Source organism: Sinohyriopsis cumingii, chromosome 4, assembly GCF_028554795.1.
Source record: "Sinohyriopsis cumingii isolate HCF-2022 chromosome 4, ASM2855479v2, whole genome shotgun sequence".
Classification (NCBI taxonomy): Eukaryota; Metazoa; Mollusca; class Bivalvia; order Unionida; family Unionidae; genus Sinohyriopsis; species Sinohyriopsis cumingii.
In genome coordinates, this window is record NC_142964.1 from 51,726,479 (window position 1) to 51,751,789 (window position 25,311).

Consider the following 25,311-nt stretch of genomic DNA (forward strand, 5'->3'; position numbering starts at 1 on the left):
ATGATGCTGACATTTTTTTTACATGACAAACATTAGTTTTAGTTTCTTTTTACGAGCATGATGAATGATGGAAACTAAATTTTAACGTTATAAAACAAAGATCATGTACATGTAAAACAGTTTGGTTTGAACCCAAACTTTGGTGAAATAACTATTTCTAGTTGCTATGAATTTAAGTACCTTGGTATACTTTTTATTACTGCAAAACATCTCAGATTCTTTAGAACTATAAAAGAACAAGGGTGAATAAGCGAAAGAGGCAATAAATATTCTTTGTAGAACAACCCGCAACTTGCATATCCCCATCGGTTTGCAATTACAACAATCCAATAATGCAATTTTACTTATTTTACTACCTGATTGTAAAGATTGTTAATTTGAAGACTATCACGATGAATTAATTCCTCGAGACAAATCCAAACTTAGGTAAGTACGTATATTCACATACTGCATTCAGATCTGGGTAGAATAATAAAGTATCGTGTTACTTTTTATTATGAAAATAGACATCGAAAACCATTCAATTTACACACACACACACACTATTTTTTGTGAATATACAACGTGCGCCAAATCTAAAAATTTTAAATGATCCATATGCTATCATTCCTGTTCGCACACTTAAACATACATTATAATTCGTGCAAAACAGATACAAAATACAATATCCTCTAAATACTGTATGTAGAATCTACATTAAGCGACAAGTCCTAAATGTATGTATGTATGTATGTATGTATGTATGTATGTATGTATGTATGTGTGTGTATGTGTGTGTGTGTGTATGCGCGTGCGTGCGTGCGTGCGTGCGTGTGTGTGGATGGATGGATGGATGGTATGTATGTATGGACGAATGGATGGATGGACGGATGTGTGTACGCACACTCGCACGCATGTACGTACGTACGCACGTATCTACATATGTATGTGTACATGTATGTATGTCTAGATGCATATATGTATGTATGTAAGCACACACGTACGTACGTACGTACGCATATATATATATATATATATATATATATATATATATATATATATATATATATATATATATATATATATATATATATATATACACAATTCATGCTACATGTCTGCGGCATGATGCCTCAGTGCTAGACGTCATTATAAACTGCCACATTGCATACATCGTAGCGATATGATTGAAAAATTGTTTAAAGCTACGTTAAAAATCCAAATCACACATCACACACACACACACACACACATTTATATTTTCATTGCCAACATATCTAAAAGGCATATTTTGCACTTATAGCATATAACGTCACTGAAAAAATACTTAAGATCAATAAACACACGACTGTCGACTCGGCTGCAATAAAAATAGCTGTATCTTAATTACATTCAAAAACATGAAGATGCAACGTAGAGGATTATGTAATGTTTATCCAAATGAAGCTGATGAAAAATATGCTCTGTTCTCACGTTGCATTAATTGCACTGTAACGAGAGACGCTATTAGGAGTCACCATTAGTTCAACTCTCTCTCTCTCTCTCTCTCTCTCTCTCTCTCTCAGCAGGAGATAGGATATGCAGAAAATGTTATGTTCTGTTTTCGAAAATTCAAAGTTATATATAAATTACCATAAACCTCTTGCATTTTGGAATGACCCATTAAATGTCAGTACTCAGTATGGTCTAAATAAAAAGACCAGTCTTAGGTAGCGAAATATGTAAGACTCTATCGACCTCTTTTGTAGTTTGAGAAACTTTAAAATAGATTGTTTGTTCCAGTGGAAGTTTATTACATACTTGTAACTTCCATAAAGCTAATTAGATTAATGTGATAGACCATAGGTTCCATCATCTCGAGGAATATTACATATTATTAATGGACGTTAGGGTGTCATCTTTATTAGACTTGTTCTTTTGCCGATACATTCGCAACTTCTAGGTGACTTCGAGGTCATTTCTACGGATCATACCTAAAAATGGTATGTCGATAGCTGCCATTCAATCTACTTCGCTAAATATGAGTAAGGACCATTCGAATAGCTACAAACTAATGGTCTACATTTTTTTAAAATTCGTAACATCTTAAACGATCATACAGTCATTCCAGTTATAGAAATGGCCGAGGTGATAATAATAGTTTGAATTTCTGTTTCTGCGGATCCGGCGAACAAAATGTATGATCTTTCTGTAAATTACTACGTCGACATACATCTGAGGAATATTTTTGTCTCTCAGAAATAGCCGCGGTACGTCTGAGTGAACTGAGTAGAGCAGCTCACAGATATTGTTTGCTCATCTCCCAGGGTGTGAAACAACCGGATTTCTCTCAGGTTTCTTGGTTGGATGCTAACTTTTTAGCATGCGCAGCAGTGGACCCAGTGAGCTGAGATTTTTCGTAGGGAAAGTAAAATAAAATTATACCCGCCAACGGGAGCGGTGTAGGTAGATAGATACAAGTTATTGCTATTTATTGTGTGTGTGTGTGTGTGTGTGTGTGTGTGTGTGTGTGTCTGTGTGTACAATGAGATAGAAACATTGTGAAGCTTACAATGATCGACAGTATTTTTTACTGCCTTGCATTGGCTTTGCGTAAGGACCAACATCTGTTTTATTTTACCAGCAACACTGGAAAAGTAGTCATTTCGGCGTAAACACTAGTACCTTCCCTTGCTTAAAATAGGGTTTTCCACGAAAACAAATGGGCCATAAATCACTCACAAGGGGAAGGGGGGTGGTGTTTGGTCAACACAAAATTATTTCCGTTATGATGACCACGCCCAATTCTCCAAGACCTCAACTGCATATACTACTGTGAGCAAATACAAGACATTTATCAATCAAGTTAATATGTAATCCGAAAATTTAAAGATTTTGGATACATCGCATATGTTTCTTTAAGCAGGTGCCTCATTTCCGATTATCAATTACTTTGAATGAAAAACCTTGTAAACAAAGGAAGCCGTGATTAAGGTGTGTGGAGACATGATATTTATATTAATGCTTTTAGGTACACGCTTATGTGGTTGTGGTTGTCCAACATATCTTTTTTTACAAGTCATCAAATAAATAACATTATATGTTTAAACAGTTAGAATAATAACGCATCTTTAGTGTTTCTTTGGTATTACTGCTAGTGAATCAAATGCTTTCATTAATGAACGAACAGTACGAACATCTGGGTCTATTAGATTTAGTTCAGGAATCATGAGATTTAAACATTTCACAACCTAAACACATTTAGTATTGAAATTTGCTAAAATTGTGAAACTTGATGCCAAAACGAACATGCCATACTCATATATATATATATATATATATATATATATATATATATATATATATATATATATATATATATATATATATATATATATATATATATATAATATTTAACTCCTGTTAATAGTTATGCTGATGTACATATGACAAATTCTTTCATATAGCGTTATTTTGTCACTGTGTAACCTAATCTACGACTTTGTTACATGTCATTATTATTGTGTCCTTTACTGGTACTTTTCTGAAGTACCAACTTTATTAATGATAATTGTTTTAATTACTTTATTTGTCTGTTTTTCTTTTGGCATCCTTATCTGTTGTAGTTGTTTTTATTATTTTAAGTGAAGAGTATCTCCTAGTTGGACTCTCTTTCTCAGCCATGCACAGAATGAATTGTTGTAATATCCGAATACCGTATCCATGACTTCATACACCCTATAAACTGAATAGGGTTAACCTACAGAGCCATCTTTGTTGATATCCAACGGTGTAAAACAACCGGAATCCTTCCGTTTTCTTCACTAATAGCGAGCTTCTGAGCCTGATCAGTATTAATTCAAGTGAGCTGAGTTGTTTCTTTCATATTTAAAGCAAAACTGTATCTGGCAACGGAAGCGATGTAGGTGGTTACAAATTCTTCTTCTTTATTGGATCCCCTAGATGAGGGGACTTTCTCTACAGTAGATTACGCGGATGCATATCAATATGCTTTGTAAGTTTTACAGTTTTTGGAACATATTGTAATAAAGTTGGAGTATGAGCATTTGGTTATAGCGCCCCTTTTTAAGGAATTCTTAGATATGTGTGATTACTTGTGTGATTATTGGAATTCGGAAATATCCTTAGCCCGAAATTATTAGCTAATTACTAGGAGCAAACGTCACGGAATGAAGTTAGTTAGTGAGTTTCCATGATGCCATGGTTCACTAGTAGTGAATTCAGGCCAAACCCGAATCAATGTCCCTGTCGTAAGATAGTCCATATTAAAATCTAGTGGTGTACATTGGTGGTCTGACTGCAGTGGCAGTATTTACGGTAGGAAACCGATAAATTACACTACGAAATCAATAAGAAGGGACTTGGCAGATACCGTTTATGTCGCCATGGTGGCAAAAGTGATGCAGTTGTACTGGCGAGAAGTGCCTGGAAATCATGGTTTGACTGGCCTAAGGTGGCGTAGTTAAAATAGTTCCTTGTGTTAAAGGTTACTTGTATAGTTTGGCAGGTTGTGAGATCTGTGGTCTTGCATTAGTTAGAGTACAAATTAGTATATAAGAATGGACACGTCGGGCTTTCTAATTTACAAATGAAGTTGTATGGAAGTCTTTGGAAAGTCTGGGTTAACGTATGACTTCTAGCGAGAATCTCACCAGGGTTTTGACAACCGCTCGGTCAAGTAAAGACCCCTGGCTTGTAACAATATGATTGTTTTGTTTTCATCTTTGTATACATTTCCACTATAATTATCGGTCTTATTCAGTCACAGTTTAATAGCATTATACACTGTGATATCATATAACCTTATCATCCCTTTACCGTAAATAGTATGTTCTGACAATAGCGTGAATCAACAGGAGAGGCAAAACCATCAGCACGAAAACGTGAAATAGTCCGAAACACGTACCTAAAAATTGCATCACAGAAGGGTTCCTTTTACGGTTTTGTAAACCATCATAATGTCATTGACTTGAAATTAACTAACAACTTTTTCCATAATTAAACTAGTTGTGCAAGGAATTCCAATCGCGAGCACACAATTTTAGAGGCTATACGTTGAATCTGAAATTTTGAGTTCATGACATTTCGAAGTTGCTATAAATGCATTCGACTATTTTTGATAGATTCTATTATAATAATGTATTTTATTCCAATAGCATACAAAATATTTTATTGTCTTTAAACGTAATATCGGAAAAATAGCTCCATTTTATAGTGCTGTCCAACGACCCAATTTGAACGTAAGTGGTAGACTGATTGCCAATATATGTCAGATTGCCTCAAGAAACAAGTTCAAGCAAAGTATTGCATTTCCTTTACATCGCGTGCACAGTATCAAGTGCTACAAAGGGGAAAGAACTCAACACAGAAGAGAAAAAATAGCCATTTTTTATAATTTGGTAAAATGACCTATTCGACCGAAAGTGGTAGGATCGGATTGGTGACATCTCAGGATCTATAAAATTATCTCAAGAATCCGGTCTTTTTTATTATATTACATTTCATTCGCAATGACGTGCTCAGCATGAAATGCTAACAAGGATAAAAACACGATAACAGAGAAAAACACAGAGTAAAAGATTAACATAGCTTACACACAATCTTCTTGCTTTTTTACATCCAAAACTACTAATATTTTAGTCGGAAACCTTTGAAACAGTGGAAGTTGGAAACTACTAATGTTGTAGTCCGAAACCTTTGAAACCGTAAAAGTTGGAAACGTTCTGTCACAATTTAACATTGTTTGATTACAGCCATCTATAAATTAAAGTTTTCTTGCATTAAAAATATGAGAAGCAAAACTCCTTTGAATATATCTCCATATCAAAATTAATTTTATAACATAACTTAATTTGCCAAACATAACATAGAACGTTAAACAATTGCTATAATTTTAATAGATAAAAAGTATTTAAAAACAATTTATCAAAATTTTACTTTTTTTTTTACAAACATTAGCTGTTTATGTTTATCAATGTTCAAACTTGATTCGGAAATCTTTACAAATAAGAAAAAACATCTGAGCATGGCACCACCTTTTGACACAAGAACAGATAATTGCAATAATATTATTATGTCGTTAGGCATCAGATGTTACCTTACCGAGTATTTAAAACATACATAGGATAAGACAATATAATCACTAGTCTTGTTTGGAGCGTATGGATGTACACCTGTTAATTAGTAGACGCGCCGGATGGGTCCGTTAATTATTTTGACGTACCCGATGTGTCTGGTATATCTGCATCATTAGAAATATTTTATTTCATACGATGTTCAGTAGAAAACATTAGCAGTATTAATGTATAGTTCTTATGCAAATGAGGAACAGCAAGTTTCTACAATACAGATAGGTAAAGTGCCATATAATTTACCTTTGAGAGCAGCCAGCATACGATTGAGAGAAAAAAAGGACTATAAATAAAACAACGCAATTAAGATCACCATGTGTATTTTGTGTTTAAATCGCCTGTTATGTATGATTATCCTCCCTCCCCCACTGATATATTTCCCATTGCGTACTTTGTATGATTATCAAGTTAATCACATGATATAACCATTGACCAAAAGGTACATACTTGATGCCAACATTGACCTATTCGTTTTCATGCTTTTCACGTGTTTAAAAACTCAAGTTGGCCTTTTAAAGCTATAGTTGGGCATGATAGCAGTACTTAATTAACACGAAATACATTTTCTTTGCTCATGTACAATAATCACAACTTATACTGTATTAAAAGATAAAAACAAATACTTAATGGGTAACTTTCTGTCCAGTGGCTGTTATGTTCCGTATGTGCTAATCAATGGACAGAACATTCTTTGTTCTGTAAAGCATTTATTTGTAACTCGAAGACACGAAGTTGCAATACTACATCATTATTTAACGGTTTAAGGACATTTGCATAACTCTTTTAGATCGAAAAGTAACATAGATGTCATTTCCTGGTGATGGTTGGATACTTGCAAACTTCGCCCGTAGCAGTATTTCAGGCCATATTTGGATGGGAGCACAACTTAATACTGGCTAAAATACTTCCATAGAAAATTCGGCTTCGAATTACACTTGACTCGTCAGTCTTATCATGAGAGATGTGCACCTGAAACTGGAAAATATTTTAAATGGCATCGTATAACACATTTTATTTTTCTCAACTAGCAGCTACGCTGTTTTTAAATATAATCAAAGTCGTATGTTAATTAAAACCAATAGGACAGTGTTAGATCTGATTCTGGTTTTTGTGATGCTGGCGGTGCTAATTATAGTTACACTTGCCGCCTAAGTATTACACAAGGAAATTGATTTTGACATTTTAAGGATTTCACTCCAGTAATATAAAGAAATACTCCTTTTAACGTGTTTGTCATCCCTGCCCAAATATGCTCTGTACATAGCAGAATTAAGTACCAGTGACAACAATAAGACTAGAATATGTGCCTGACAATAGTGGACTGTCTTTCGCACAATGATGCAAGACAAGGGTATGTTATAATAGCAGAATACTGTACCCCACTCTCACAAAGACAAATATCAGTGTATACAACAAAACTAAATTTTTATCGATGATACTGTGTCCACTTTCTGTTATCTGTGGATATATAGTGTGGAAGTTGGGTGCGATTAAGCGGAACATAGAAAACAGAAGCCTCAAAGCAATACATGTTTTCAAATGAAACTAAGGTTAATAGACTTAACATAGTTTGAACTTATTTGCGCCATGAAATCCTTCTTTAGTTAGACATGGATTTTATGGTATTACTCAAGGAAATCGGACACTTTCTAGAGGGCATGGTGTTGCTGTCAATAGCAAGTATCCCCCCGCCCCCCCCCCCCCCCCCGACAGAATTTCGCTGAATCGCCTTGTGGGTCTTTGATCACGGGCTGCTGCCTGAGAGTCCGCGTGGCTCCGGGAAATAAAGAGTTAACACAAACATGGTGTTTGCAGCTTGTTAACACCAGGAGAAATGCCAGGAACAGAATTCAGACCTTTACACGACATCCATCGACCCGTCCATGATCTCCTATTACTAACGACTGTTGCCTGAACACTAAATCTGAATCTGACCTGCAGAACGTGGACCATTTCTCTTCAGCTTGTAACAGTTTCGGTCTCACTGTCAGTATTAAGAAGACAGAGGTGATGCACAAACCTGCACCAGGAAAGCCTTACGTATAGCCTACCATCACAGTAAATGACTAAACCTTTCTGACAAGTTCACCTCTTTCAGACGTACTGTGTCACGTGCAGTCCATATGAACGATGAAACCAATGCAAGAAATGCTAAAGCAAGAGTGGTCTTCGGCAGACTACGCGCAAAATGTGTGGCAGCAAAGACGCATCAGTCTGCAAACAATACTGTATATCTACAAAGCCACTATGTTCCCAACCCTGCTTAATGCATGCAAAATCTGAACAAACGCCATGCCAAAAAGCTGAACCCTTTTCAGATCGGCTGTGTAAGGAAGCTGGTGGCAGGACAGGGTCCCAAACACTGAGGTTCATACACTGGCAGACTTTCCAAGCGTTCACACTCTGCTGATGAAACCACAGTTGACATGGGCAGGCCACGTCCCAAGGATGTCAGAAGAGCGAGTACCAAAGACGATCTGATACGGTGAGCAAAAGGATCGAAAGCAAATTTCAAGCTGGTCAGAAGAAATGATTCGAAGATTACTTCAAGTCATCCTTAAAACAATTCAATCTTGACTTACTTTGAGTCTTGGGAAGATCTCACACAGAATTGCTTTACCTGGCGAGGTCTCATCTTAAATGGGGTCTCGCATTATGAACTGAGGAGTATTGTAGTCAGTGGAGAAGCATGAACAGTGTAAATCTCAGAATTGCAGACCTTCTTTGTTGACTAAGCAGCCCCAAGGATCATCTACTAATCAGTGTACCACACACAGTTCATATCACAAAGATCATCTACTAATCAGTGTACCACACACAGTTCATATCACAAACTGGCCTGATCTGTCACTCACAGAAAACAAATTAGCAACGTTTTCTGACAAAAATCAAAAGGGTCGGCTCATTATAATGTTAGCAGCTAAAATTAGTGACAATACCTCAAGAGGCAATGTTTTTATACATTTTTATAAGTTTTAATTAAAATTTGTTTGTTGGCTTTTTCTGTCCAATTGTAAATGATTTTTTTAAAAACAAAACAAGATTGTGTTGAATGCCAAACATTGCGCTGAACGAAGGTCAGATTTGCAGGAGTTTCCTTTAGTGGTTTCTAATAATAGTCTGAGACACGATTAGCAGCAGGTAAACACCAAAAAGCTTTCATGGTAGTTTCTGTGATAATAGAAAACTGTTCACTGTTGTTGCTCATGGGATAACACTGTTTTAATGCACACTAATATATCTCCTATGGAGTAAAACAGTTTTGTTCCTCAGGTCATTTAGTGTGTTACCAAGTGTTACTAAGTGAATGTTTACGCCACAACGCTCTCTCTCTCTCTCTCTCTCTCTCTCTCTCTCATATTGTAGTTAGCTATTGTTACACTGAAAGGGTTTCATGGGAGCGAATCAAATATCTGCGTAAGCGTGACTTGATAGTCTGTTTCCTCTATTTCCAAGGACCTAATGACAAAAGTTGTTGTCAACTGATATGTTCTTAAACGCGCATATAATGCAGTAAACTCTAATTTCATGCTTGCGTTCTTTTTCTTAGTTCACATTTTGTATTATTCCCCAGTAAGAGTTTCGAAGCCGAATATTATTAATTTATAAAACACGATCCAAACACCCAACACAAAGAAATATTACTATCTAAAATTGCTAAATACATGTCGGTTACAACAATTATAGTTATAAATAACACTTCCCCTCATAAGAGAAAGAAAGATGAATGCAACAATGCTTCATTTTCCATATTAATCAGCAACACATATGATAATGACATTGAAATTGCACACGAAGGGATGTAATGAAGATCCAAAAATGTATACCAAATATAGCAATATAAAACTCCTATACACGTACATGTGTATCTTCGATTACATTTTCTTTTCCCTTGGTATGCCGAATATCAATTTTGTATTCTTGCAATATCGAACTCCGTCTGAACAACCTGTAGTTTTTATTTTTCATTTGTTGATGAAGTAAGGTGGTTGTGATCACTGAATAAAATAATCGGAGAAGGAGCAGAATCATATACAGTTCAAACTGTTGTAAAGGCAAAATTCAAGCCAAACACTCCTTCTCGACTGTGGAATAATTTCTCTGGTGCCTATTTAACTTTTTTGTTTGAGAATTAGCATACTAGATGATCCACGCCATTTATATCTCCCTGAATTAATACGCCACCATACTCTACATCGCTTGCATCAACAGGCATTTTAAATGCATGAAACCTAGAGCTGTAGGAACTTGTGCACTTTTAAGTATGGTCTTTAATTAATCGATCACCTCCTGACATTTGTCAGACCAATAAAAGTTTTCTTACTTAATAAATAGGTCAGTAATATGAAAACATTCGAGCAAAAGTTCCGATAATACCCAGCCATACCCAAAAATCTCATCAGTTTTTTTTTACTGTTAGGCACAGGGAATTTTGTGATAGCTTTAACCTTACCTATACAGGCTTAACTTGACTATGTTCCAGAATATATCCTAAAAATGTGACACACGCTCTGCAAAATTCACGTTTATTTAGATTAATTGTCAAATTTTCCTCACTCAAGCGATTGTTTCCAGGTAATCTTTCCGGGAATCGCTATAAATAATGACTTCGTCAATGTATGCATCACAGCCACCTACTCGAGATGTTGGTTATGTTCATTAAGTACTGGAATGTAGGGGGAGAATATTTCATACTAAATGGCATCACGTTGTATGTGATAGATTCCATCTGGAGTTGCGAAGGTCGACATTTCTTTTGTTCCTTCCGTAAGCAGAACCTGCCAGAATCATTTTAACAGGTAAACCTTGGCGACGTACTTTGCATTTCCCATTCTGTCAATGCAGTCGTCAGTTCTTGCATTGGAAATGAGTCTTTTTTGTGACATTATTCACTTTTATGTAGTCTGTGCACAAACGGAAAGAATTATTTGGTTTCGACACAAGAATACACGGCGAACTCCAGTTACTTTTGCTTGATTCGATAAAGTCATTCTCAAATAAATATTCAACACCCTTCTTCAAAAACTTCTGCTTGAGAGGATACATCCTGAAAGAAAGCCGTTGTACAGGTTGAGGATCTTATATTTCAACATCATGGTAGATTTTGTTAGTTCGAGTTGGAACATCTGGGAACTAGTGCTCATATTCGCATATTAGCTGATCTAACTCATTCTTCTCCTGTAGCTGTAGATGTGAAACTTTATTGTCCGGATTCTTTAATGTTTCGGAATTTTGAACACTGGTTGAACCAAAGTCATTATATTCCGGATATACATCATCCATTAAATCGTCACTGTGTGTGACATGAACAACTAAATTCATTGGATGATTTACAGACCTATCTCGATCAACATACTCACTTAACATAGTCGTTTCTGTTTCCGCCTACCAAGAGTACTGATGATATAATTTAAATCACTTTCTTTCTGACTGTGTATGGACATAATGCCTAGCCTGAAGATGACTTTGAGGTATGGGCAAGAGAGCCAAAAATTAACACCAGGTTGAAAAGTTCTTTCCTTTGTAGTTTTGTCATACATTTACTTGCATTTGTGATTGGGTAGACTGAAGATTATATATTGCCATCTCACAAGATTTTGATAACTTATATTTAAAATCAGAGACATGATCAAGTAAATTGATCTATGATTCTTCTATTATTTTTTTTTTCTTTCAACAGCTTAAAATGTCCACGAACAGGGTGTTCGAAAACAAGTTCAAAGGGACTCTTGAACCGACTCCCTAACAGCAAACAACAATAAATGAATATCTTTGTCCCACTCTTTTTTTTTTGGTTTCAACGTAATTGGACCTTTCTTATTCTTTAAAGTCTAAAGAAATCTTTCCAATGCCTCTTGGCTTTGAGGATGATACACAAGGATTTGAACTGTTAAATATCTAATGCATAATATCTTGTTGGAAGATCTCTGACATGAAATTAGAACCTTGGTCAGATTGGATGGACTTAACCCCACCCCCCACCCCCCGAAAAAAATATGAAAAACTTTATTAAGGATTTGACTATAGTATAAGTCTTGATATTATGTAAAGGAATTGGAAACTCGTAGACACACACACTATGGTCAACAAGTATTGGTTGTCTGATTTCGTCTTAGGTAAAGGACCTAAGCAGTCTACTAAAGGGTTAATGGTCAAATGTAGAAATTAGTTGTAAATGAACTTTTAGGTATCTTTTAGTTAGGTTTCCTTACGATTTGACAAGCGTGACAATACCTAGACATGCGTGACATTATCTACAGCAGTTAGAAACATCACTCTTAATGTTTGGCAAATAAAAATAATGGAAGCTCTTGTGATATGTTTTATGACTCCCAAATGACCGCCCAAGGGAGTTTCATGGGATATACTTATAATTTCTTGTATATGACTTAGGTACCACACTTTGGTAGCTTACCGACACACTTATCATCCACGGGCACCTCAGGTAGTCTCCAGTTTCTCAGAAGGACCCCATTTTCAAAAATAACATAGCAAGTCAGTACCTCTGCGGAGTCTGCTTCGCTAATAGCCCTATAAAACAGACAGGAGATCTCGTGATTTTTTTCCTGTTTGACGACAAGTGATTGTCGTTTAATTAGAAATAATAGAATACGTTGTTAAAAGAGGGTCACAAGTATCAATACCTTTTGACTGATCGATAATGATAAGTATCAGGAACAAAAGTGGCCACATCAAAAGCCTGATCAATACACGTGTCAGCCAAGGATTAGTTTCCTAATCAATTTCATCCTCATTATGTTCTTTTGTCATAGTTCTATTAACTGCACGAGCGAGATATAAATCCGGGATTTCATTTTCAGTAGGCTCAAACGTTTGATCCAAACAAGGCATGTCAGTTACAAGTGGATTAACCACAACTTTATCTCCAGCTAAATCATTGCATAGAAATAAATCTACATCCTCAATAGTCATTGGTCTAAGTCTGATGACGAATTACCATTACGGAGAGGAGTTTGGATAGGAAGAATACTTCTCAGTCAAAGGCAAATGACCTGATAATAATAGACTCTGAGAAGCTCCTGTGTCCCTTAATATTTTAATTGGGATAGGATGCGTCGAATCACCAATAGGTGACATAGCACTCTTCGATATGAATTGTTTATACTTCCCTATAAAATATCAGACTGGGGTTTGTTTGACCCAACAAATGTATTGTTTCCAATACATTACCTGACCTTGACCCATGAGAAACGACCATTTGAATTTGCTCTGTCATTATTCTGGTGTTCATTATTTTGAATTTAGTGCAATCAGAAACAACGTCCCACAATTTCTTGCAATAAGTGTAAGTTGAAAGATATAAGGATTTCTGATGAGTCTTATCAGAAGTTGGATTCTTATTAGTTATACCAGACTGAAATGGATAAGTACTCGCTTGAGACCGATATGGTGTCTACTAACCATCGGCTGAGACACAAACATATTGAGAAATGAAACTTTGTGTGCCAAGGAATATTCGACAGCTGTACGAGCAACGTTTTCTAGAGTATATATCTTGTGTTCATCAAGACAAATGTTTGCTTCACTATGGATGCACTTTTTTAAAACTCTTTAACTAATAAGAGTTGTCTAAGTTTGTCATAATCTTTATCACTCTTTTTTTGATACTCACCACCTGTCAAAAGTTGTTCTTCTTTTGCAATTCCATTACCTGTGTCGATATGCCTCATCTATCAGCTCATAACACTTCAAGATACATTCCATGACACAAGCCATAATCAGCATTTGCTTTAACTGACAGTGAAGTATAAACTTAACGAAAATGTGAAAAATATTGACCTTTTCGTTATAAATAGGCACCAATCTGATATTTTTGTAACATCATAAACTGAACTTTCAAGAGAGGGGCGCTTTATGCTTTTGCCAATTCTAATTCATTTAATTTTAATGGCATTTTCACCTCTCTTTCTTCTATTTGAATCTGCAATTTCATCTGTATATCCTTCTGATTTTTATTTGTAATTTCATTTCATCTCTCCCTTTTGTAATTTGATCTGCATCTCTTCTGATTGCAGTTTGATCTGCATCTCTCTTTCTTCTTTCTGAAGTTGTCTATCTCTTTCTCTTTCCTGAATTTACATCTCTCTTTATGACTCCTGCATTTGCATTTGAAATGTGATCTCCATTTATTTTTCTTCTTTTTTAATTTGTTTCTCTGTGTCTTTTATTTCGTCATCTTTTGCAAAGTCCAGCTTTCTTAACTTCATTTCATTCTTGTATTTTAATTTCAATTCCATAACTTGCAAGTTAGGGCCAGATTCAGACATACTAATCAAACCCAAAGCACTTAAATCCAAAATATTCTTTTCTTTGAAACTTTTAACCAAAATATTTTTTTATATCTCTTGTGTTAACAAAGATGGTTTTGCATCCAGAAGATTATATTGTCTGGCACGCTGGAGCAATTCGTCCTTAACCGTTCTTAGCTATGATTTAAAATGAACAATGTCTTCCACTTTATTTGATATTGTTAACGCTTGTTGGTTGCACTATGTAAAATAAAAAGATAAGGGACTAACAAAATTCCGAAATAAAATGAATTTAAATTCCAAAACATTTTCAATTTCTCTGATATTCTTACACCGTACGAGCCCCGAATGTTCTGTTAGGACTCTGTGGTCAGAAACTAATTAACAGAATAAAGCAAAACCAAATTTTGTTGTTGGGTTTAACGCCATATTTCAGCATACGATAGACTATGCATGCCGGCCAGTATTAATAGTGGAGGAAGAACCCGGGAAAACCCCGAGAAGAACCACCGACCCACGAGAAGCTACTGGCGAGCTTTCTCACATACCCAAGCTAGCCGAGCCTTGGACTCGAACCCACGCAGACAGAGGTGAGATGGCAGTGATTCGTAACGGAGAGCGCTTTAGACCACTCGGCCACTCGGGCCCCCCCAAATTTTGCAAATTTAACAAACAATTTAAATTATCAAAGTTATAAAAGACAATGTGAAAGGAATTTAGAGTATTATGATGTGAATCCAGAATAATCCTGATAAAAGTTTATGAAAGTCCTAAATAAATGAAAAGTTCTGTATACATTTCAAAATTGGAAGTGTACTGGACCGCCAGGAATCCTGACGTTGTCAAGATGGCGTCGTCGAGAACTCCTTCGAATAATCTATAACAGTTCAAGAATAATATTATAATCCAAATAATGAGCACCTTCTATTTCAATCAACAGTCCAGATAACCGTTTTTCCTCTCAAATAATAGCTAAGTACAACATAAAACACTTCTGCAGACCACCTACAACAGGGAACACAAGAAGTAAGAATGACTTCGAAATCGGAATGAAATTTCTTGCTCAGTTCTTTCTTTAAATACACCGTCGATTGCGACTACATTTCTCCATAGACTCTATGTGAAGGATCACACTATTGATTTTGGTTATTCATGTGACCTAGACCAGCCAATGAGAAGTTAATGAGTTATTCATAAGCGTCGGGACCACATGAGCCAATGAGATTGTTATTAATAATTATCAACATATACGTAAACATCAATTTATTGATCACGTGCAATGCAATGCTTTTAACAGATTCGGGTCACGTAGCAAAACTAACTGACGATATTCTGTACAAATTACATCCATAAATAAAAATTCTATTGAATAGATAAAATCATGCGCAAGGAGGTACGAAATAAATAAATAAATAAATATATATATATATATATATATATATATATATATATATATATATATATATATATATATATATATATATATATATATATATATATATATATATATATATATATTGGGGTGGGGGTGTATATGTATATGTGTAGTATATATAGGTTACTGCTTTTGTATGGGAAAATAGGAACGAGTTTTCGGAATGAATACTGCACGAACTTGTGAGTGCAGTATATCCTTCCGACAAAACGAGTTCATATTTTCCCATACAAATGCAGTAACCTTTTTATTATATGCTCATTTTTTTATTCTACCTAAGGTTTAATTATATAAACAAAATACACTACAAGAAACAACGTAAATGAATGAATGCCATATTCTAAACTAAATACACAAGCGCAGATTTGACATTACAAAATGACATCATTATTAATGCGCACATAGCTCCGCCCAGATAAATTTGAACTTAGTCGCGCGGTCGACATAACTTTCGAAAGAAAATGGCGTGTCTAGTTAAAATTGAAATTTGCAGTCATATTGTGAATGAATGCGCATTGCAACGACTTTTCCTTTTGATCTGGAATGAATATATTTTGGTATTTTGTTTCGATTCGACGAAAGTTTGTGATTTTGGACTGGATTCATCTGTGCAAATTATACATGAAATTGAAGTGGCGCGGGAGAAGCTTGTTTATGTCTGCAAATGTGTTTCTGTTTCTGTCATTGAATGTTTGAAATCATATTGTGGCAAAAATATGAAGTCTTTCAATTGCAATTTTCAAAAATACGCTATGGAATTTAATGTGTATTTCATTTTGAGTGCAGTAAGGAGGATGTAATTGCACTTATCATCGAAATTACAGCACACTTTCGAAATGTGTAATCCAGATTGAAAACCTATGAATGGCTCATGTAATTCGGATTTGCAAAATTAAGAAAAAACATTTTGAGGAAATTCAGGATGTAAAACTGGAAGTATATTTTATTTTGCCATTCTTATAACAAGATATTGAAGACAGTATATGCTTTGTCACTTGTATGTTATTTGTAAGGACATAATCGTCCGTCTTTTATATAATGTAGCTAGCCTAAATCCATAACATTGTATCAACGCGGAATGTGCCAAAACAGCTGGTTTTTTTTTTGCAGTCCACGAAACGTGTTTTAGTTCATTCAGAAACAAATTTAAATAACCACAACGTAAAGAGCCTCTTACGCGAGTGTATATGATTTGTTTACAAATCAAAAGTGCTGGTGTCTGCGTCATTGTTTGTTTACAATAGAAAGTAGTTCCTTCATTCACGTGAATGCTATATGTGTATTGTCGCGCGCGTTCATTATCAGGGAATATTGAACGATTCTGACAATGTAAAGTTAACTGGGAAAAAAATGAGCATATAATAAATTCCAAATACTTATCATCGCTGAAAGTGTTGTTGTGCATGTAATGGCCGGTGGTCTATAACGTGCTAATGTACCAGTGGCCTGAATTGAAATGATGTGCCGAGAGTCTTTTGATAAATCACAATAATACAATTCTAGAAGTCCTTGTTTGAATTCATTATAATTCCCAGTTAATATCTGTCCAAAAATATATTTATGAGCACTTTGTATTTCTAGTGAATAAATAATTTGAATAAATAATTTCACCCAAACGAATACGATCACAACAATACAAAAGATTCTGCAAAATCTTGCAGAAAGAATAAATACTTTCTTGATAAACACAATTATTAAACCCTCCACTGGACCTAGGTCACAATTAGCTTTCTTTGAAGATACTATGAGTTAATGGATTTATTCCATTCGGGGATATTGTGTTACTAAAATTATAATACAGAATGTGGTAAGTATTAGGTAGGCTGGGTATTTTATAGGGGATTTACAATAAGCTAGACCCAGAACAAGATAAATATGTTTACTTATAGTGTTAATGATCCCAATATTAAACCCACACTCATAGAGAACATATTAGCTATGTATTAGTTGTGTACAGAACACAAAATCAATGATTATGGTCAGGTAGAAGATGAGCTTGATTTCGGACAAGGTCAACTAGGAAATACAATATTACATAACCATTAGCATATAATGAATAAAATCTAACAAACAATACAAATTAATTATACATAACACATCACACCGTAAACGTCGCTCATGACATCAACGCATTTATTATAAGGCGTCTCCACCAGATCGAGCTAAGTGACAATGCATCCTGACATCTACATCACCAGTAATATACAGATGTTACACTGACACTGCATCCTGACATCTACATCACCACTAACATACAGATATTACACTGATATAACATCCTGACATATACATCGCCACTAATATACAAATGCTACACTGACACTGCATCCTGACATCTACGTCGCCACTAATATACAAATGCTACACTGACACTGCATCCTGACATCTACATCACCACTAATATACAGATGTTACACTGACACTGCATCCTGACATCTACATCATCACTAATATACAGATATTACACTGACACTGCATCCTGGCATCTACATCACCACTAATATACAAATGCTACACTGACACTGCATCCTGGCATCTACATCGCCACTAATATACAGATATTACACTGACACTGCATCCTGACATCTACATCGCCACTAATATACAAATGCTACACTGACACTGCATCCTGACATCTACATCACCACTAATATGCAGATGCTACACTGACACTGCATCCTGACATCTACATCACCACTAATATACAAATGCTACACTGACACTGCATCCTGACATCTACATCACCACTAATATACAGATATTACACTGACACTGCATCCTGACATCTACATCGCCACTAATATACAAATGCTACACTGACACTGCATCCTGACATCTACATCACCACTAACATACAGATATTACACTGACACTGCATCCTGACATATACATCACCACTAATGTACAGATGTTACACTGACACTGCATCCTGACATCTACATCACCACTAATATGCAGATGCTACACTGACACTGCATCCTGACATCTACATCACCACTAACATACATATATTACACTGATATAGCATCCTGACATATACATCACCACTAACATACAGATGCTACACTGACACTGCATCCTGACATCTACATCACCACTAACATACAGATGCTACACTGACACTGCATCCTGACATCTACATCACCACTAATATACAGATGTTACACTGACACTGCATCCTGACATATACATCACCACTAACATACAGATGCTACACTGACACTGCATCCTGACATCTACATCGCCACTAATATACAAATGCTACACTGACACTGCATCCTGACATATACATCACCACTAACATACAGATGCTACACTGACACTGCATCCTGACATCTACATCATCACTAATATACAGATGTTACACTGACACTGCATCCTGACATCTACATCACCACTAATATACAGATGTTACACTGACACTGCATCCTGACATCTACATCATCACTAATATACAGATATTACACTGATATAGCATCCTGACATATACATCACCACTAATATACAAATGCTACACTGACACTGCATCCTGACATCTACATCATCACTAATATACAGATGTTACACTGACACTGCATCCTGACATCTACATCATCACTAATATACAGATATTACACTGATATAGCATCCTGACATATACATCACCACTAATGTACAGATGTTACACTGACACTGCATCCTGACATCTACATCACCACTAATATGCAGATGCTACACTGACACTGCATCCTGACATCTACATCACCACTAACATACAGATGCTACACTGACACTGCATCCTGACATCTACATCACCACTAACATACAGATGCTACACTGACACTGCATCCTGACATCTACATCATCACTAATATACAGATGTTACACTGACACTGCATCCTGACATATACATCACCACTAACATACAGATGCTACACTGACACTGCATCCTGACATCTACATCGCCACTAATATACAAATGCTACACTGACACTGCATCCTGACATCTACATCACCACTAATATACAGATGTTACACTGACACTGCATCCTGACATCTACATCATCACTAATATACAGATATTACACTGATATAGCATCCTGACATATACATCACCACTAATATACAAATGCTACACTGACACTGCATCCTGACATCTACATCACCACTAGTATACAGATGCTACACTGACACTGCATCCTGACATATACATCACCACTAATATACAAATGCTACACTGACACTGCATCCTGACATATACATCGCCACTAATATACAGATGCTACACTGACAGTCCCTATTGCAGCTGGTGCAGACGTACTGGGTAGCATGAGTTGGTGAAGTTGTTGCCGCACTTTCAAGCTGGCCTCTCCTCACATCAACGACTGCCATGCCCTTGCGGACCGTCTGTCTCCAGGTGCCTCGGTCCTAGGCCAGCACTTCCAAGCCGTCGGGTGAAATGTCTCTTGCTTTCATGTCCTTCTTGTACACATCTTTGAAACGGAGTAAGGGGCGGCCTACTCTTCTGGTGCCAGTGGCCAGCTGTCCATATAGGATGTCATTTGTCAGCCTCCCATCCTCCATGAGTCTGATGTGTCTCAGCCATCAAAGGCAGCGTTTGTGGGGCGCGGTCCTGCTCGTTTATTTTCAGGATGCGTTTTAGGCACCGTATATGGAAGAAGTTGAGCCGGCGCTCTTGCCTCATGTAGATGCTTCAGGTCTCACGTCCATATCGGAGGGTGCTGCGAATGCAGGCCTGGTAGACTTGGATCTTGGTGTGCCCTGTCAGGTCGTTGATTTCCCACACCCTCTTCGTTAGTTAGGCCATGATGGTGATTGCCTTTCCAAGTTTTCTGTCCAGCTACACATCGAGCGAGAGAGTATTGCTGGTGGTTGATCCCAGGTAAGTAAAGTTACTGACTGCTTCCATGGTGACACCGTTGATTTTGATGAAGGAGGCAATGGTAGCATCTTGCGCGCTTACAATTGTCTTTATCAGACAGATGGTGAGCCCGAACTACTTGCAGGCATCAGAAAAACGATCTCCCAGTCTCTGGAGGGTATCTTCTGATGCATGCGTACACTTTGCCAACGATGCTCAGGAGCGAGATCCCTCTGTAATTGTTACAGTCACTGCGATCGCTCTTGTTTTTGTAAAGGGTCACAATGGTAACAACGCGCATGTCTTGGGGGACTGCTCCTTCCTCCCAGCAGAAGCTGATTAGCTCATTCAGCGGCTGAAGCAATGTTGGTTTCCCACATTTGGTAGCTTCAGGTGGGATTGCTGTCGCTACCTGGTGATTTGTCGTTTGGGAGGGAGTCGATGGCTTTGCTGAGCTCCTCTAAGGTGGACATTTGTCGAGCTCCTCCATGGTGGGCAGGTTTTGTATGGTGCTAAGGGCCGCATGGGTGACTGATGTTTCTCGGAAGTAGAGCTATGAGTAGAGCTCCATCCATCTGGCCATCTGTTGCTCCCGATCTGTGATCTTCTCTCCCGTCAGATATTTCAGGGGGCGACTCCTTTCACTGTAGCGTGTAGAGCCTTCATGATGCTACTGTAAATGCCTTGTATGTTTCTAGACTCAGCACTGCGCTGGATTCCTTCACACAGTTGCTGTCAGTACTCGTTCGCGCATTGTTTAGCGATGCGTTGTGTGGTGCTTCGGGCACTTCTGAGGGCAGCAATCGTGGAATCTTTTGTAAGATATGAAGGTTTTTCGTTTGTCCTCAGTTATTGGTTCCATCCTTGAAAGATGTGCATTGAACCAGTCCTAGCTGGACCGTTCCTTCTTGCCAAATGTGGACATGGCTGTGCTGTAGATGGCACCCTTCATGGTATTCCACTTGGCTGTGGCATCGTGCTCTTGCAGGTCCTGGAGAGCCTGATCCAGGACGGACACATACTCGTCCACTGTGGAAGGGACCGAGATCTGCGCAGTGTTGATGCGAGGGTGACCTTTTGGTTTGGATCGGTGTAGTGTGTGTGGCTATAGGCGAACCCTGCTGATCACGAGGGCGTGGTCGGAATTTCAGTCTACACTATGGTAGCCTCTGGTGGAGAGGATGCTGTTCACGGCTGAGCGCATGGTGATGACCAAGTCGAGCTGGTGACAGCGATGAAACCTGGGGTTGTTTCCATGACACTTTGTTGTTGTAGTTGTTGTTGTAGGGTTTAACGCCATTTTTCAGCACAAGATAGGCTATACATGGCGGCCAGTATAACTGGTGGAGGAAGAACACTGGAATACTCAGGAAAGAACCACCGACCCACGACACTTTGTGTTGTGTCTTCCACTTGAAGAAGGTGCTTGTTACGCACAGGTCATGATAGGTGCACAGCTCCAGTAGTCTCTGATCGTTTTCGTTGGTCTTTCCAGTGCCATGATGTCGGAGGCAGGTAGACAATGACTCAAGGTCCGCACCTACTCTGGCATTAAAGTCACCGAGGAGAAACATCGACGTAGGGCATGTATCTAAGTTATTCGCGCGACTTTGTCATTTCAACTCGTTGTTGCAACTCTACCCTTCAACAGCCACGGGGACACAACCGTTGTCCACCCTTGTACTGAGCGAGAAATAGTGATGGAAGTGCGTGCGTGCGTGCGTGTGTATGGGGCTGTCAATCACACACACCACACTACCTATTCATGACACCTCATGTGGCATGTGCGGAACTCATTACAAAAGTGATTTTGAGATTTCGTTCACGTCTTTGCTAACTGAAATTACAGTTCAACTGACCTAATGTCCTGTCCAGAGAAAACACGTTTATCACTGACACACTTTTAGGCAATCAATATTGCACGTAACTATACTTGTTTCCACCGCCAGATTATAGCCTATCGGTCACATCTTCTTCTCATAAAGCACCATATCACCATTTATATGGAAATTAAAACAAAGAAATAGATCTTCTTTCACTATATAAATGTTGCCGGGGTGAAGATTACTTACATGTTAGTTTTTAACATACCAGAGGACGCGTTTTCTTTCAAGCTGCCATTTAAAATAGCCTGACTTTAAATTTAAAAAAAAAAACTAATGTAGAACATAAATAACGCTATCCAGACTCCCACCGCTACCATCAGATAATTGTTATTGTTATATGCAAGGGGTCACATACTGAGCGAACCAAACAGATGGGTGAGCGTTGCTTGATAATCTATGTTTCCCCTATTTCTAAAGACCCCAAGACAAAGGTCGATGACAACTGAAATGTTTTTCATGCCCAAATACTACAGTCCTTTTCCCTATTCACCCAATGACAACACACCACTAAACTCTAATTTCACATGTGCATTGTTTTTCTTGTTTCACATTTGCATCATTACTCAGTACACTTTACCAGGCCGAATATTAATGATTTAAGTCTTGCAAATCAAATCACGTCTGAAACACACAACACCAAGAATTATTGCTATATCAAATTACTAAGCACATTTGTCTAAAATATCCCTATCCTAAGAAAAAAAGCAGGGTCCATCTGACGAAACTAATCCATTCTGTCAAAAAGTTTCGTTTTTACTGTTCATTATGACGTCTGCTCGATGAAATTGGATAATTACTTGGGTTGAGAAATATCTTCCCAACACCGATTCCCCATAATCAATCAAATAATCACTAAAATCTAACAAAGCCAGCTATAATATCATATACCCTTGGTTTATTAAAATATACACGACAGTCTTAGTTGCTTTATCAAAGTATTCCCGCCACTATGCATCTTTTGTATTTGGATTATATATATATATATATATATATATATATATATATATATATATATATATATATATATATATATATATATATATATATATATATATATATGGGCGAAGCAGGCAAAACATCAACTTAATTTCTTGTTGATTCATTCTTTGCACAGACCTTCAAATTTGTAGCGATTTATAAAAGTAAAAGAATCTAACAAGGCTTTATTTGAGTTTAGTTTATGTTTCACTCTTGTTCTCTTGGTATCTTTTACAAGTATCAATTCTATTCTTTTATTATATAGGTGCCGAAGTATCAACGGTCGTATGATCTGCAATTTTAATTTCAATGGTCGAGATGTATTTAATTTACAAAAGAAGTTACGGGTTGCCTTACATTACTCTTGTAACAGGTTAACTTTTCCTCCAAAATTATGCTAATTTCTAGAGCATAACTTCTAAGGATTACTTCATGAAACGTATGTATGTATGCATGTATGTATGTATGTATGTATGTATGTATGTATGTATGTATGTATGTATGTATGTATGTATGTATGTGTGTGTGTGTATGTATGTATTGTATTGTTTGTACGTATGTGCGTGCGTGCGTGCGTATGTATGTATGCGGAGTTTTGTTCCTTCATGCTGCTTGTAGCTGTCTGAAGCATGGCGTTTTAGCTCCCTCTGGGTCAGAAACGCAACATTAATTTTAACCCATTGATTCACTTAAATTATTTGCGTTCTTCGTAAGTAGAGAGTCCCTTAAAGTCATTGTGTTCTTCGTAGGTAGAGAATCCCTTAAAGTCACTATGTTCTTTGTAGGTAGGGATTTGCATAAATTCCTTGTATTTTTTGTATGTACAAGTATATCATAATAATTCAAGGACTTAGTCTGTCACCTCCTCAACACGACAATGCTAATCGCCCTTCCACTCGCACATGACACTGTCATTATCAACCCCACACCTCCTACCCGGTGACCGAATGTCTTGATCCTATACTTGATTTTAGAAATTACGCAACCTCTCGCCAATCATCGCCTTGGGCTATCACCCACCTGTTTAAGCTATCCAGTATAATCTTGCAAACGCAATAGCAACATACAGGTATTTCAACCGCATCAAAGACAGTATCACCGGGGATAACTATATGCGTTGAGGATACGAAGACTACGCGTAAAATACGCCCAGCATACGAAAGGAATACAGTACTATAGACTCGTGGTAGCTAAATTGGTACAGAATTCTACCCATAATCCATTGGTTGCGGGTACTTTACCTGCCCAGGTCGGCTGCCTCTGTTTGTCTTTCGGAAAGGTACTTGGCTCGCATTCCATCGGCATGATATATCTAATAATGTGCTAAAAAATGCCGTTAAAAACCAATCTACAACAGCAACGTTCTGATTATATGGGTGTATGTCCGTCAGAGGTAAGTGTCCCGGTCAGTACTGTAACCAAGCTATTCACGATAAAACGTAGCATTTATAGATTATCATCTGTTTTGCAATGGAAATATTCTTGTGAACCTTTTCTATTCATATGGACCTTTACTTTTTTTATTTCAGTCTTTTTTATTTCAGTCATCAATGCCCATTCGATAATCTCTCTCTCTCTCTCTCTCTCTCTCACACACACACACACATAACTTCAGCAACTCATGTTATCTCATAAGATACTATTTTCTTATACAGCCTTGATACTTTACCTTGCAATAATTCCCGTGATGATGCTTCATTTGTGAAAATCTTACACGTTTTAAAAGATGCAATATATATATATATATATATATATATATATATATATATAT

The 25,311-nt window shown here is 37.0% G+C and overlaps 1 protein-coding gene across 2 annotated transcripts in view; it reads left to right on the plus strand.

Annotated features, from left to right (window-relative positions):
* The window catches only part of LOC149801155 (uncharacterized), a 138,679-nt gene that overhangs the window by 88,206 nt on the left and 25,162 nt on the right, over positions 1–25,311 (plus strand). The window contains exon 1 of one of the 2 annotated variants that reach the window (XM_089955175.1): positions 24,753–24,933. The exons of the other annotated variant lie outside the window; for it this stretch is intronic. Coding sequence (XP_089811301.1) covers positions 24,871–24,933 — 63 coding nt within the window. The 5' untranslated portion in view covers positions 24,753–24,870. Of the gene's footprint in view, positions 1–24,752; positions 24,934–25,311 lie in introns of those variants that run through there. 2 annotated transcript variants of the gene reach the window in all.